At 37.5% G+C, this 16,323-nt stretch overlaps 1 protein-coding gene across 1 annotated transcript in view; it reads right to left on the bottom strand.

The window, feature by feature from the left end:
* The window catches only part of ift140 (intraflagellar transport 140 homolog (Chlamydomonas)), a 38,119-nt gene extending 22,462 nt beyond the window's left edge, over nt 1–15,657 (bottom strand). Inside the window, exons 1-18 of the mRNA XM_032574012.1 lie at nt 15,517–15,657; nt 14,072–14,233; nt 12,959–13,180; nt 12,761–12,882; nt 11,516–11,646; nt 10,283–10,458; nt 9,470–9,561; nt 9,271–9,377; nt 8,401–8,552; nt 8,085–8,288; nt 7,926–7,998; nt 6,668–6,759; nt 6,456–6,583; nt 5,727–5,844; nt 5,509–5,630; nt 4,457–4,592; nt 4,241–4,372; nt 1,446–1,663 (exon numbers count right to left, since the gene is read on the bottom strand). Of these exons, the coding sequence (XP_032429903.1) occupies nt 1,446–1,663; nt 4,241–4,372; nt 4,457–4,592; nt 5,509–5,630; nt 5,727–5,844; nt 6,456–6,583; nt 6,668–6,759; nt 7,926–7,998; nt 8,085–8,288; nt 8,401–8,552; nt 9,271–9,377; nt 9,470–9,561; nt 10,283–10,458; nt 11,516–11,646; nt 12,761–12,882; nt 12,959–13,180; nt 14,072–14,218 (2,372 nt within the window). The 5' untranslated portion in view covers nt 14,219–14,233; nt 15,517–15,657. The remainder of the gene's footprint in view (nt 1–1,445; nt 1,664–4,240; nt 4,373–4,456; nt 4,593–5,508; nt 5,631–5,726; nt 5,845–6,455; nt 6,584–6,667; nt 6,760–7,925; nt 7,999–8,084; nt 8,289–8,400; nt 8,553–9,270; nt 9,378–9,469; nt 9,562–10,282; nt 10,459–11,515; nt 11,647–12,760; nt 12,883–12,958; nt 13,181–14,071; nt 14,234–15,516) is intronic.
* Nucleotides 15,658–16,323: the final 666 nt, after the last annotated feature.

Raw genomic sequence — 16,323 nt, 5'->3', positions numbered from 1 at the left:
AAATGTTCTGTGATAAAATCTTTTTTTAAAAACCCTACAAGTGAAAGTTTGCACCAGACCAGTGGTTCTGTTACAATAAACAATAAATCAATTAATTGCATAATATTTTAAAACAAACTCTGTAATTTCTATTTGTGTGATTTATCATTTTCTCTTTCCACTATAAACTGGATGATAAAATTTTCTGCCTGGTGTTTTGGTCTCAACTAAATCTTTTTTTAGCTGGATAATTTTATTTAGAGACTTCATAATTAATTTTATTTATTGTTTATGATGTTTTGTTTATTTATTTTTGGATATTTATGTCTTAGAGTTCCAGTGTTAAATATTCATTAGAATTTAAAGTTAATTAATCTTTGAGAATCTGTTCCTAGATTATTATGTTATTATTACCATTATATTAGTTGAAAATGGTGGCAAAACAACAATATTATCATTTATGGCAAAAATGTCTGGAACAATTTATTGTCCAACAACATTTGTTATCATGACAGGAATAGTCACAGGTCAACAAAAAATATTTTTACAAACTAAAATCACCAAAATGTTGCAACTAAAGTAATCAGATCATATATCCAGAACTTCAAATACTTTCTTCTTGTTAAATAAAAGGCGTCCAGTTTGCTTATTATTTGATGAAAACTGAAATAATATTTCATACTTTCTCAGCCATAAAAACAGGATCTGGTTCAGTCTTCATTTGAAAGACTGTAGACTTTCTGAGGCTCCTTAGCGCCCTCTGGAGGCCGCAGCTTGAAAAACACTGCTTTACCCACTGCAGTCTAAAGTGGCCCAAATGTTTTGCTTTAATGGGACCTGTATCTGATCTTTTCATGACAGTCTGAACAACACAGGTCGGATTCTTTTCGAATGCAACCAAGGCCATCCGATATCCGATATGCATCTGATTCACGTGACCAAACGTCCAAGTCGCATTCATCTGACCTGAACGTCATTGATACTCAACAAATGTTACTCTTCTGCGTCCTGATAAACACGAGCGGGAAGAAAACAGCAACCCTGGCAGACTATAATGACGATTAAGTTGTTAATATGCTGGCTCCGGTTGGACAACAACTTTAAATGTGTAAGCTATGCTAACCGTTAGCATCCATGTTTACTTCCGCAAACACTGAGAACGCTGACGTTATTGCGCCCTCTACTGCGCATGCGGGACACTTTCAGGTTCGTTTCCCCGTTCACCCTGAAGATCACATACAGGTCGCATTTATTTGGAAATCTGAACAACAACGGCAAAAAAAATCAGATTTGACAAAAAAACCGGAATTGGGTCACTTCACGCTGCAATGTGAGCGCAGCCAGAAATCAATACCCCATCACTCCTTCAGCTGAGAATGAACTGCGGTCAGCTCCAGGGCCCAGTAACAGCGAACCCCCACTCAGAGTACGTCTCTATTAACCGCCCCTTTAACCGAGCGCCATACCTTTTGATGAGCTTGATGGACTTGAAGGCTTCGTCCATGTCGCCCACGCTCAGGTAGAAACTGAAGTTCAACATGGCGTCCCGCGTTCCCTTCTCGCACTTCTCCAGGCCCACAAAGTCTCTGAGAGGACGCCTGGACGCCATGACGGGGGGCGAAGCAGGAGCCGCTCTGATTGGCTGATCTGACGGTGGAGACACTTCTGGGTTCTCCTCACCTGGCTGGGATCAGAGGACCAGGTCACTAGGTGAGCTCTTGGAAAGTTACATCGATGTTTTATAAATATAAAATCAAAACATGGTAGGGCTGGACAATATGGCTAAAAACCAATATAACTGATTCATATCAGTCGACATCAATACACTGCAAAAACACATTTTTGGTTTAGCTTCTAGTGCAAATAAAACACTCGAAATAAGATGAAACTAACTTAGAAGGAACTTTTCATCAAATACAGGAGCTTGTTTAATGTCAATAGTTCTTAATATTGATGAAAAAGTTCTAGTTCCACTGGCAGATGACTTAATTTATAAACAAGGGAAAATGTCTTGTTATAAGTGAAAACATTTTCCGGTGGAACTAGTTTTTTCATCTATATTAAGTAATTATTCACTTAAAACAAGCTCCTGTATTTGCTGAAAAGTTTCTTCTATGTTAGTTTTGTCTTATTTCAAGTGTACTGAGAAAGATTTTAGGTATTTGCAGTGTAATTATTTATTAGCTTTTTCCTTTTAAATATCTGAAATACTCAAACTGGTGTAGTGACGTTTCCTGTTTTATCCAGTTTTCACACAACATTTTTATTTTTTAAAAACTCATCGTTTTTATTTTTAAGTAGTTATGAGGTTTGGTGGGGAAACTTGAAACTGCTACTTGTTGCTAGGCAACCAAAGTGCGAGTGAGTTTTCCACCAACCTAGAATATTCTACATGTTGGATATTCTATCAGATGTATTATCTACTGATATTGATCTCGTGTCTTTGATTTATTGCCCAGCCCTAAAACATGGGGTAATAATAATGGGAATCAGGTGGGAGCAAACAACAGGGAAACAACCGAGTCCAGAAGTTTACATACACTCATCATCTGAATCTTTTACCGATTTATCTGAAGACTTATCTGAAGTTTCAAGGTGGGATGACGATACAACAGAAGGGTTTCTGAACAGATCTGGATTTATTGTGGATTTTCATGGTCAAAAGTATCCAGCTGAAATCAAATATTTACGAGCGCCAAATAAAGACACAGACAAGTTTTTTTTCCCGAGTGCCTGAAGTTAAATAAGACCAGATTCTCTTGTTTCAGGTCAGCTAGAATCTCTAAATTATTTTCTATTTGCTAAATGCAAGAGGACGTAGCGAGAATGTTAAGAACTTTTTTGTAGCTTTCTTTGGTTTCAGATGTTTGCATTTATTTATTACAGAAGAAGAAAATTTGGAATCACTGAGAAAAAAAGTCAGCATTCTGAGAAAAAATTTACAATTCTGAGGAAAAAAAGTCAAATTTCAGAGAAAAAAGTCAGAATTCAGAAAAAAAGTTTGAATTCTGGTACTAAAGTCAGAATTCAGTGAAAAAAAAATCAAAATTCTGAGAAAAAAGTACTTTTTTTCCCAGCGTCTGTAATCTTCTTCAGCTATTTATTTATTCACTTCAGACAATAAGAAGTACAGAAAACAGAAAATAATAACAAGACGTGCTGTAGGTTCTAGATTTTAACTTGACTTTCTGGTGGAAAAACTTTGGTCATGGTTTAACTTAGAAAGAGACGTTTAGCCAAACGTCAGCAGGCCTGAGTCTGTGAGGATCAATTTGATCCTGTGTGAATTTGAAAGAAAACCCTCAATAAATGCAACCATTACAGGTGTTTGTGATGTAATCAGAAATATTCAGGATGTGCTTTTAGTGCCGATCTAAGGGAGCGGACATGTTGAGGAGCCACAATCACAGCTGCTGAAAGACAAACACTTACTTCTGGATGAAACACACCATCTCCCCGAAATAACAGCTGGGTGTGTTTGAACACACACACACACACACACACATTTTCACATAAGAACAATCATAAAAAACAATTAATATGCTCAGAATTAAACTCCACAGATTATGACAGAGTATTAGGGCCAAGATAAGAAAAAAAATTCAATCACACTAACAAAATTGTAATAGTGTGAGAAAAAAGTTGCATGAGCATAAAATCATAGAATAAAGAATAAAATCATAATAACATGTGAAGAAAGTCATAAGTAAAAAGTTTTACGAGAATAAAGTCGTATGAGAATAGCGTTGAAGTAATACGAGAATAAATTAGAAATAATACCAGAAAAGCCATAATATCACCAGAATAAAGTTGCAATAGTAACAGAATCAAGTCATAATAATACAACTAACTAAAGGTTGAAACGAGTAATGTTGAGTGTCTTGTAAAGTTATTCTTTGGTAACAGTTTTAGAAATAAGTAAATACTTCTCACATCTTTTAACACATCAGCAGCAGGACACTGAAACAATTCTGCAAACAACTGAATCTATTTCAAAGAAATAACCAAACAGACCTGACAAGTTGGTCACATCAGATCTTGACTTTTCTATAAAACTGATTTTTTCTTGTAATTTTACAACTTCCCTCTGGTAATATTGTGTCTTTATTTTGCAAATATTATGACTTTATTCTTGTAATTTAAAAATATAATCTAAGTTTGGCTCCTATACAAACATACAACCAGAACATTTCTGAAATTATTTTCACCAGAAGTTGCCCCATAATCCAAATACAATAACAAAGAGAGCGACTGAACTCACCTTGCAGGTAAAGTAGTAGTATGGCACATCCAGGGCGAGGAGGGCCTGAAGGCCTGAAGGCCTGGAGAAGCAGTCCTGAAGCAGGAGTCCATGTTCCTGCGTACAGAAGAGCGTCACCACTGACACGTCCTCCTGAGAGAGAAACCGTCACAGCGTCAGGAATCCTGCCAACAACGCCAAAAAGGTTACGAACGATCACTGCAGCCTGTTATCTACCAAATCTGAGAAAGCGTTGGCTGATTTCTCCGAGCAGATCGGCGCGGTCTCGCAGACAAAGAGTCGAGGTTCGCTCTCATCCCAGCAGTGGGCCACAGGAAAACGGCCACTGATTTCATTTTCCTGAAACTTTTGCCTGAAATGACAGAAAATATGAGTTAGTGTGTAAGATGGAACAAAATCAATAAGGCAGGGCTGGCAAGTGTATATAATACTATATACTTCTATGAAGTTGAACAATGTTGTTCCTTGAACAGTTTATTATAGGTCTGTAGTCTATGCAAAACATTTTTATTATATTTTTTTACACAAAATCATCTTAGATAGTGAGATTTTATTCTACTCAGTTGAACCATTGAGTTGTTTTAGGGCGTCTGTCACTTTAAATTTAAATAAGTTGCTGTTGGCCCCAACTCGACGTTTACTCTCACACGTGAAAATAGCTGCAAACAGATGTGCAATTATTCAATCACACATCTTTGAAAAGCATAAGTGGAGAATCCTGCATAACCTAGAAGAATGCAGCAAGTGGTTTCTGGATGCTAAGTTAACAACAAAACACTTTGTCTGTTCCAGCAGTCATTGTAAAGCGCATACAGCGGGAAAACCAGCTGACCAAACATGTTGCAGCTCAGATTGGGTTGCTAGGTAACGGCTCAGTAATTGCTCATTTGGTTTTTGAAACGGCTCGTTTTCCAAACACCAAAAAAACATGACAATTTTTAAGTGGAATGTAACATTTTTTAATAGAAAATTTTTAAAAAGTGCATACTTTGCAAGCAAAAGACAAAAAAGTCGCTGTTTTAAAAAAAAAACATTCTTGTTATTTTTTGTGGAAATGCTTTTTGTATATTACATGAAATCAGCTGGTATTTTTTTAATTACTTTTACATTTTAAAAAACACAAATTCTTTAGCATTTTTTAATAAAATTATTAAGAGCTGCAGGTTGCAGAACCCCAACCTAGAGGGCCACAGAAGTAGCTACAGCCGGCCAGATTTGGCCTGCAGGCCATGAGTTTGATACATGAGCAGTAAGAATAATATCTTTACTTATCGCTTTCATCAGGCGGAGAGACGCCAGTGGACGGTCTGCCGGTGAAGAAGTCAAAGTGCGTCACGGTGTCCATCTCGATGTCGTAGAAATATACTTTATGATCGGGTCGCCCGTTGACCTGAGAAACAGTCGAGATCAAATTAAATTTACAGCTTAAAAAAAGGAGATGATGTCTCTTTGATTTAAAAAGTGTGACTGAATCACGCCGAGTCACCTGAGAGGCTAGCAGGCTAACTTGGCTGCCGCTGGCATTGCATTTGATGGACCTCAGGGCGCCGAGGTCGCTGATGTGGTCGGACAAATTCTTAGCGCCGCAGTGAGCTTTGGCGTCTCTGCAAGAGAAAACAGCGCAAAAAGACAAAACAGCGTTCAGGTGCGACGGAGGATTAGGGCCAGCATGAGGAAAAATATATACATATTACTAGAATAAAGTTGTAATAATACAAGAATAAATCTGTACGAGAATAAAGTCGGAATATTATGAGTTTATTTTCATATTACAAGAATAAACTCATAGGAATGCTAGAATAAAGCTATAATGTAACCAAAATAAAGTCACAGTAAGATGTTAAGAGAATAATATTCTCGTGATAAATTAGAAATAATCAGAGAAAAAAGTTGGAATATTAAGAAAATACAACTAGTTGTAAATAAGACACATTTTGAGAATAAAGTCACAATATTCCCAGAATAAAGTCATAGTACACACATAAACATCAGATTATCATAAATAACAGGGCACAGCCTGCTGCTGATAATAATCTGATCATGATGTGTTAACAGATTAAGTATTTCCTTATCTGTAAAACAAATACCAAAGTATAACTTCTCAAGATGCTCAACATTCCTCATTTTACCACAGTTGTAAGACTGATCTTTTGTTTTGGAGTTCTCATAACATTACGACTTTATTTTTGTCCTGATGCTCTGATACATTAGTTACCGTCTGGAGAGGTCGTAAACTCTGATGTGTGCCGTGTCTGTTCCTACTGCCAGGTACGACTGGCACACGTCCAGCAGCACGGGGTTTCCCTCGGCCCTGGAGAAAGTTAGCAGCTGCTTCACTGTCCCCTGAGGGAGAAACAATAGCAGCAACGTTTAAACCGGGTCTGAGCTTCACACGGCAGGATGCAGCTACAGCTGGTAGCAACGTACCTGAGGTGTTCGGATCTGGACTCTGTTTGGTTCCACGGTGTAAAGGTTCTCGTCATGAACAGCAACAATGTGGGAATCACAAGGAAATGATCCTGCGATGGATGGAAGGAAAACAGGCTAAACTACCTGAATTATTCACATTTTGTCACGTTTCACCCACAAACTTTAACGCATTTTATATTCTACACCAGAAGTCTGCAACCTGTGGCTCTTTGGACCTTCGAAAAGTCAGAATAAAATAATTTAAAAAAGAGAATAATGTCAGATTATGAGAATAAAATCGCACAATAAAGTTGAAATAATACAAGAGTAAAGTCATAGTATTACGAGAATAAAGTAAAAAAAAAAAAGCATGACAATAAAGTCGTTATATTATGACATTCTTGTATTATTTCGACTTTATTCTTGTACCATTTTATTCTCGGAATATTATGACTTTATTCTTATTTTATTTTTTCATTTTCTTAGCATGACCCCGTTGCTCTGTCGTAATTTTGCAAGTGATCAGGGAGTTTATAGTGACGTATTATTGACTCTTTGAACGTGACGTCACGCTCCCAGAACTCCGCCCACTCCGCCGTGACGGAAGTCAAAACGACCTTTGCACTCCTGTCAGAAAACACACGTGTGTAACCTGATGTTGTTTTTATTCAGTTTATTTCGCTTTAAAAATGTTAGGAGGCTGCGCGGTCGGCTGCAGGATAAATCCGAACATTTTATTGTGTAACTTTTAATGATGAAAGATACGGCAGCAGCCGTCAATCACAACGACTGGCAGCCCTCGGTGAAATAAGATTAACAGTAAAAAGATTAACGTTCATATACTTTATAAGTAATTATGACCACAAATATGCAATCAAATATCGCATTATGGAGAAGATACTCGTCTAACCATTGGTAACCATGGAGACGATGCCGCACCGTCATGTAGCCTAGCATGTATGGAAAAAACTGGTTAGCATCTCGCCTTTAATTTGATCAACACGTCAGGATGGAGGACGTACGGGTCGGTTTCTAAGCTAACTGTTTCCAACTTTCGTAAATCCCACCGTCTATGAGCCCCAACCAGGTGTGTTACGTTCACAGAGAAATTAACTCGACTCGAACAAGAAGCCACGAACAAACTGGCAAAAACAATTTGGGAAAACTATTTCCATCGCTCTGTCCTTCACTTCCGACGTCCGTCATGGTGCCTGGAATGATTCAGTGACGGGTTAGGGTTAGGGTAGTAGTTGACGTAGCTGCAAAGGGTGAATACCTGTAACATGCAGAGCCGTCCCTGAGAGCTCAAAGACAGAGATGTGTTTCCCGTTCCAGACCGTCACAGAGTCCTGTCGGAGGAAAAGGAAAGTAAGTTTCATTTCATCGCCTGTCAGAGCAGAACTAAGCAGAGTCCAGCTGTTTTGTTTGGTTTCACCTTGCTAACACACACTCCTCTGATGTGCATGTCACACTGCAGAGGAAGCGTCTCTCCTCTGCTGAAGTTCGTGATGCTGAGCTGAGTCGGGGCGAGCTGCACTGCTGCCACCTGCTGGCTGAAGTGCGCCGACATCACATGCTCACTGAGGATCAGAACCGTTCTGGAGTTGTTGGCGGCCAGCAGGTTCTGATTGGAGCCCCACTGACGTCACACACACACACACACGCGCGCGCGCGATGAAGCAGGATATTTCTGTTTGTATTTCTGGGATAAAACCGTTTGTTTACATGTTGTGCTCAGACTGAGGCGGTACCTGCAGCTCGGTGACGTTTCCATGGATCTCAGTGGGAGTCTGCAGCTTCCACAGGGCTTTAGCGTCGGCTCTGTAGCTGCTGCTGCTCATCGGCTGCATCGCCGTCTTCCACATCGCTATGCGACCTTTGGAGGTTCCAGCTGCCAGGATCTCTGCACATTTCACATTTTTATTAAAGAAAGCAAATAATTCAGAGCTACTCAACAGCAGTACCGCATGCTGAAATAATGACGGGAGGGGTGGGTCGGTTTTTTCAGTTGGGTCCGATTTCCTTAAGATTGGGCAATCGGCCGATACTTACATCTCAAAACTGATCTTATCTACCGCCACTCAATCTTGAAAATAAGCCACTGACGGACAGACCGGCCCCTTAGCCGGTCCCGTTAAAGATAATTACTAAAGGTCCACTGATTTATCAGCGCCAGTTTCTTTAAGTTTGGGAAATCGGTGATCGGCTGATACATTCATGTGAAGCTGATCTCATCCCCCTTGGCAAAGGTCTAAAAATCAGCCGTATCCTCTTCTGCTGTGCAGTCTGAGAGGTTTGGCCAACAGACCGGCCCACCGGGTCGTGTCTGCCTGTTTCCGGTTAACAACAGGTTAACAACCCCACTGTTACCAGTGATTGAGTGACAAAGTTGCAAAGGATCAATATCTTGCTAAAAGGTTACTTGTAAGATAGTTTTGTATTATTTCAAGCGTACTAAGATATTTGCAGTAGAAACTAGACAAAAATACTCAGTAAGATTTTGTATTTTTGCAGTGTGGGTGTTGCTGGTGGTGTCGTTGGATAATGGTAGCAGAAACACTGCGACTACTGGATGGATAAAGTAAGTGTTTTCCAGATTTTCTGCCTCTAAATGAATTTACCTTTGGCTGCGCAGTAGGAAACACAGTTGATCATCTCTCCCTTCTTAAATCCCAGAGTTTCGTCCAGAGATAGAACGTAGTTCTCATCTCTCTCCAGGTCCCAAATTCTGACATGTTTAAAGGAAAATAATTCAACAGGTTAAAATCACGCTTCACTCATTTATGTTGGTCTGTAGAGGAACGGCGGGTCGAAACTGACTTGATGACTGGTTCGCCTGTCGCTGTGATGAGGAGGCTGTTCTCGGTCCAGATGATGTCGACGTTCTGCCCGGCTGTGCTGCTCAACTTCACCTGCAGACAGAAACCAAACAAAGTAAGAGGAGAACTACTTCAATGTGTTTTTACTCAAGGAAAAGTACAAAGAAATGACTGATACAGGAGTAAAAAAAGGTACTTGAGTAAAAATTTTACTCAAGTACTGAGTAACTGATCAAATTATCAGTCATTTAATATTTAAAAATTACATCATCTGACCGACCAAAATACAAAGTTAAGTGTAAATTTTGGTATTTTAAGGAAAATAATGGTATTTTAATGACAATAATTCATATAAGCAACAAAAAATAACAAAATTGGCCAAAATAAAATTATTCCAAATCAGTTTCTTTCAATAAAAAAATTATGAAACTTTAGCAGAAACTGCAGGTGTGTGTCTGAGTCTGGTGGATTTTTGGTTGAAACATGTTTGTTGTTCATTCAGTGGGTAGAAAATGCAGAAATTTTACTCAAGTAGGAGTAGAAATACTTCATAATGAAATTACTCAAGTAAAAGTAACAAGTACAGCGTAGTGAAAATACTTTTAAAAGTACATTTTACAAGTAAATGTAACTGGTTAGTACCCAACTCTGCCTGTTACATTAAACATAACCTGGTTATTTATTTATTAAAATGAAGATGAGACATTTACTGCAGAAATCAGACATCTAACTCTAGGAACGCGTTAGGTACTCGTTAACGCGTACCTAACGAGTTGGAGCGTTAGGTACGCTCTAACTCTAGGTCAAAGCGTACCTTCATGAACTCATGAGCTCCCCCTTCTGGTCTCAGTGTGTACTGCGACAGCATCAGGGTGTCCGTGACGACCACCAGCACGCCTCTCTTCTCCAGGTAGAAGAGCTTCCTGATGGAGCCGTCCTCGCTCAGCAGCAGGCTCGTCTTGCCCTGTTCGTCCACAGCATGGACCTTTCCTGCAGGTCATCACACATCAGCTTCAAACAGTTTAAACGGCGCAGAAAACACAGGGGGTGCCAAAATTTATTAAAAAAAGATTGAATCCCATACATCATTTTTTTAAAATAAATGTAAGTTAATGTAACTGATTTAAATGTTATTTTTGTTGCCTATTTTCTGATTGGCTGCCAGTTAAACTCATCAAGTTGCTTTGCTGCTCAAGCTAGCGTAGCGAGCTAGAAATGGAAAAGTTTCTGACAAAAGGAGACCAAAGGAGCCAAACTCTGCTGTGATAAACCATAAGAACTATAGGAATCAAATTAAATTTGATGTGATTATTATAAAATAATATTTTCTTATAATCAAGTATGGGGTTTGTGGTAAAAAAAAAAATTGTGATTATCTGGTAAAGTCGGGCTGAATAACTTATCACAATATAAGTTTTTCATATCAGTCAATATTGATAATTATTGGTAAGTTTTTTGTTTTAAATATCTGAACTACAGCCAAACTGGTGACGTGACTTTAAATGTTTTATCCAGTTTTCCCTCCATTTTGTTTTTTACTTTTTAGCAGTTATGAGGCAAAGTGGAGAAACTTGAAACTGCTCGGAAGGTTTCGAGGTTGTTTCGAAGGTTGTTGCTAGGTAACCGAAGTTTGGGGGAGCTAGAAAGTGCTTCTTACCCAGCAGGTTGTTGCTAGGCAACCAAAGAGTGAGTTAGTAGGTTCCACCAACTTAAAAAATTCTTTATATTGAATATTGTATCAGATGTACTGTCTATTGATATTGATCACATATTTATACTGTTATTGATTTATTGTCCAGCCCTTTAATAAAGTTATAATATATTCTATGATAATAAAATTCTCTGTTACAGAATTCAGGATAATTTAAAATAAGAAAAAATGAGGCAACATTTATGCTAAATGAATAAAATAATTACTGACTAGTGGATAAAACATTCTAGTAGTGGATTTTTTTTTACATATTTTGTAGCTTTGTGTTTGGGTTTGTAAAGAGGGGGTTCCCGGGCCTTTGGGGGCCATGTCACAGAAACGTTGGAACCGTCTTACCGTCGGAGGTGCTGATGTAGAAGCCCAGTCCCTCCTGAGGACCCATCTTCAGAGGCGCCCCTTTCCAGCTGAACATGTCCAGAGCCGATTCGTCTCCGCTCACCGACGCCCGCGCCAACATCGCCACGTCGCTATGGAAACAACACAGATCAGATCAGGTGTGAAAACAGGCTCATTTCCACCTGCGACGTTCCTCTTAATGTCTTTAGATTTTAATATGGTTTGCTTTAAAGGTCAAAATGTTCAAACACTTCCTGGGAACTTTCTGTCTCTCTTATACTACTAATAAAAATCTAAATCTTTATCTATAAATCACTTTATATGTAACTTTTAAAGTACTAGGATCTCTTCAATTTAGCTTCTCTGCTGCGGCTTCTTTAATCTGAACTAAAAACTAATGATAATGGATTTAAGGTAAATAAAGTATTAAAAAAAGTATAAATTACAATTGTTCCTGTGGATCTACATTTTTGACTGTGTGAAGAAAGATTCTGATTTTTCTGTTTTCTCTTTTCACAATCAGCACATAATATATCTTCAAATAAAACCAATAACAATAATAATGTTAGAAAGTGTTTTTGAAAACTCTTTGTACTACTTTTGCACCTGTTTGCAACAAACTTCAATGTATTTAATTTGCATTTAATGTGATGAAGCAACAGAAAGTGTCATGATAAATGTTGCTGGATGATAAATGTTCCCTGTAATTATTGCAATAAATGATAATATTGTCATTTAGAAACCATTTAAAACGGTTTCAATGAAAATGGCTTAATAATGCAAGTTCACTCCCTGGAAGATCAATAAACTAATTTACTAATTTAGTAAAGAATACTTCTCCCTGGAGCTGGAAGATACTTTAAATATCCAAAATAAAACAATAACCAGAAACTACAAATAAAAAATGAAATAACCACAAACCCCCCAAAAACATAAATAAATGGATTATTAAATCTCTAAACATAAACAAAAATGTTTTTTATAAAGCAAAATCGGGGCTATAAACTTTGTTAAAAAGAAAAAAAATTAAACTGAAAAGAAAAAGTAAAACTTCTCAAAATTACTATTCAAATTAAAGGTCTTTTTTTTGTTGTTTCAAAGTAACTACCCAATTTAGCTCCACATTTTTTCCATCTCATCTTCCCCAAACAACAGATTTGAATTGATCATCAGAATGAAAGTTATTGATCTCATTTTAACTGATTAATTGCGACAGGTTTAGCTATAAATCTGTGAGCTACTTACACCCCAGGAGAGGCAGGCTTGAAAATGCAGCAGGTTAAAGGTTTGTTGTAGTCGTGCTTAACGAGGTAATTTCCTAAAAGTCGCCCTCTGGCATCTAATTTCCACACGGCCAGAGCTCCATTCTGCCAAAACACAATGATTGTTAAATTCAGAACAAAAATAGCGTTTATGTTTTATTCACGTTATGAAGCAGCAAACCTGATCTCCGGTTACCAAGCGGCTTCCGGAGCCGCTCCACTCCAGCAGCGCGATGCGGGCCGTGTGAACGGCAGGCAGCACGGTCTGATCTCCGGACGGATGCGTGAGCAGCACCACCTCCCCGCTCTCCCAGCCCAGAACCAGAACCGGCTTTACGGGATGCCAGCGCAGCACGGCGGCCGGCTGGGTCCGGTCCACATGGCAGCTCTTCACACACTCACCCTGAGTTTGGACAGGACCACAAAGAAACACGTAAGGCTTCAAACATCAGTACTGATACGAATTTATCAATCAGTCTTTATTATCAATATAAACTCTTTAATTAGAAATATGCACCATGTTGTATTCAATTCAAACTAACTTAAAACTGGCTTAAAAATAAGAATCTCGCTGTGAAATTAAAATTTTAACATGAAAGGTTTTGACATCAACAGTTTTTGCCAAGGAGTTTTTAATATAATAAACAAGCCTTGTATGAAAATATATCCTAATTTATTGAATATGACTGCAAATGTTAATATCAGACGGAGATTACTCATACGGTATGGTGCTAACATTAATGTAACAACCAGGTTGTGGATTATTTAACAGAAAACCAATAAATATCATAAAAACCGACAAAACAAACAAATGACAACAACCATATTTAAACATTCTTTCTAGATAATATATCTTAAATATTCCTCCATAACTAATAATACACTTAACAAAAGTGTAAAAAATTGGTATAATTACTATTAAGAGCAAAATATACAGTATATACAAAAAAACAAAACCATAGTAAAATAATTTTTTCTTAAAAAGTTGGTAAATGTTTACAAATCCACAGGATTTGTTGATCATAGTGAGAGGAATAACCAGTTATAGACCCGCTGGTAAATTAATTAATTCCCCTGTGAAGGAGGGGGAACAGTTCAAACAGCTGAAATATTTGTTCCTCTCCCATAACGTTGGAAATAAAGGGCCCAGGATTTCATCTTGGATATTTTCTAAAACACAAACACTATATCAATACGCCACGCAAACAAAACGGGAACCGATGAGAGGAATCGTTTTTAACGGAGTTGAAGTAACACTGCAGCCGATCCATCCGACCGTCTGATCCCAGTTCACCTGCTGCAGGTAAAGATCCACGCTGCCACCAGAAGCAGGGCCGCTCGACGCCACAGCCAGGATGGGAAGCGTGGAGTGCCAGGTCAGATGAGACGGCAGATTGCTTCTGTCGGGGGCTTCGATGCGGTGGTCGAAATACACCGCCATGTTCCCTCAGTACGGCTGGATGACAGAGATGGAGTTAGGAACATATTGCCAAAATACTGTATATATACTGTATGTGTGTGTGACAATTTATTCAACGTACATTAAATCAGACAGAACTTTATTCTTTATTCTAGAATAACCAGTAATCATGTTCTAAATATCTTTCTCACAGGTGAGTTTTAAATGTGATCTGGCCTGATCTGGTAAAACAAACTTTGCTGGACGATAAATTATCTCAAAAATTATTGCGATAAACAATAGTATTGTTGTTTACCTGTATCTATATATTTTTAAGTAATATATAGGTAAAAACATAATAATGCAAGTTTGCCCTCTAATAAACTTTAAAATTGTAAAGAACACTTTAAACATCCAAAATAAAACACAATCAAAAACAATAAATATAAAAATTAAAACATAAAAACAATAGTAACCATAAATAAAATGGATTATGATTCTATGTAAACAAAATTTCCCTTAAAAAATATTAATTTTCAGAATGGAAATGATCAAGCTTATTTTATTATTTACTTATTACGACAGGTTTAGTCATCCAGTCTGTTTTATTGATATTTGTACAGATATTTAGTAGATGTTTTACTGTCTTGCTGATGTTGTTATATGATTGTCTCTGTGTTGTTTATTTTCTTTTTCACCATACTGCAAGGAAACATTTTCAGGGGACAATAATAAAGTAATACAAATACAGATCACTTCTTTACTTGGTGTTATAGGTGGTGAATCAGAAGTTGATTCTTAAGAATCATTTTAAGAATTAAAATGCGAAGTTTTTCTCTTTTTTTTTTTGAAAAATCTCTTTTCATTTATTTTTTTAAAAATTACTCCACTCTATTGCACATTTCTTTTAAACAGATGTGCTAGTTTTAATAACTGTACTACTTGTCTCCTATTGTTTATTTTTATATTTTTTTATGTTGTGACGCTACATGTTTACATTTGCCTTTTACTTGGCTTCTAACACAACCGAATTTCCTCACATTAAATGATATTTCTATTCTAGTTTGGCTTACCTTCAGGGTAATTTTACCTTAAGGTTGCATTAACAACGTATAACATTAACACAGGCAGATTTAAATGAACTCGATTACGGTCTCTAATACGTAACAGTCAGCTATGAAGAACGCCACAGGCTTTATGTGTAAAAAAGGACAAACCTTACAGCATCAATTAGATGTTAGCATTAGCTTAGCTAGCAAAGTTAGCGCCTGTAGTCTCTTCCTCGCTGAAACACACAAAAAAACAAAAACTACACAAACTATTTGGCAATGAAGACTTACTTTACTGTCTCTTCTATTCAATTAGCGACACTTCGCTTTGTCACAACGGACGGAGCGCGTCATATGGACCGTTACTTCAAGCGGTGTTGTCTACTGGAAAAGCGTCTTTCTCAGTTGCCCATGACAACCTCAGAGGCTACGTAAGGAGGCGGAGCGACGGAAAATGGCGAACGGAGCCGAGTCCGTACCGAAGATGGAACATTGATGGTGAGCGATAGATGGCTCAGAAAGTGCCTGTACAAAAACCCATTAGATGATCACAAACGGCGCTATTTTAACGTTTTATGTTGTTCCAATTATTTAGTAGAATATGTTCAAACAGTACTTTTATTATGATGTACAAAAATTGGCTTAAGCCTCCAATCACAAATTTCCTTACTTTTTGTGCTGTTAGCAGATTTTTTTGAGTATTCTGATTAATTATGTATGCACCAATTTCTTTAAGAGTATTGTTTTTGTGTGCCTTTGTAAATGTTTGATCATTTACATCTCTATAAAGCCATTCTTATGGTAATGTATAAGTTTTATTTATTAATAATAGTTTTAGAGTACTACAAATGTACTTTCATAAACATAAGCCAACATTAAGCTTGTTCTAAAATGGTAGCTGGAAGTTTCCAGAATTCTGCTCCACAAAAGAGCAGAATTCAGAATTTTACCCTTTTCAAAGGGTAAAAGGGTAAAATTTGATTTAAAAGGTGCAATATTTTAAATAAAAAGGGAAAATTTCATTGGTACCCTACATAAACTTTTTCACCTGGTGAAACATACGTGTTGATTCACACCAAACCCAACAGGAGTGTTTAG

Source organism: Xiphophorus hellerii, chromosome 10, assembly GCF_003331165.1.
Source record: "Xiphophorus hellerii strain 12219 chromosome 10, Xiphophorus_hellerii-4.1, whole genome shotgun sequence".
NCBI lineage: Eukaryota > Metazoa > Chordata > Actinopteri > Cyprinodontiformes > Poeciliidae > Xiphophorus > Xiphophorus hellerii.
The sequence above is the reverse complement of the archived record's forward strand: the minus strand, read 5'-3'. Positions and strand labels throughout refer to the sequence as shown.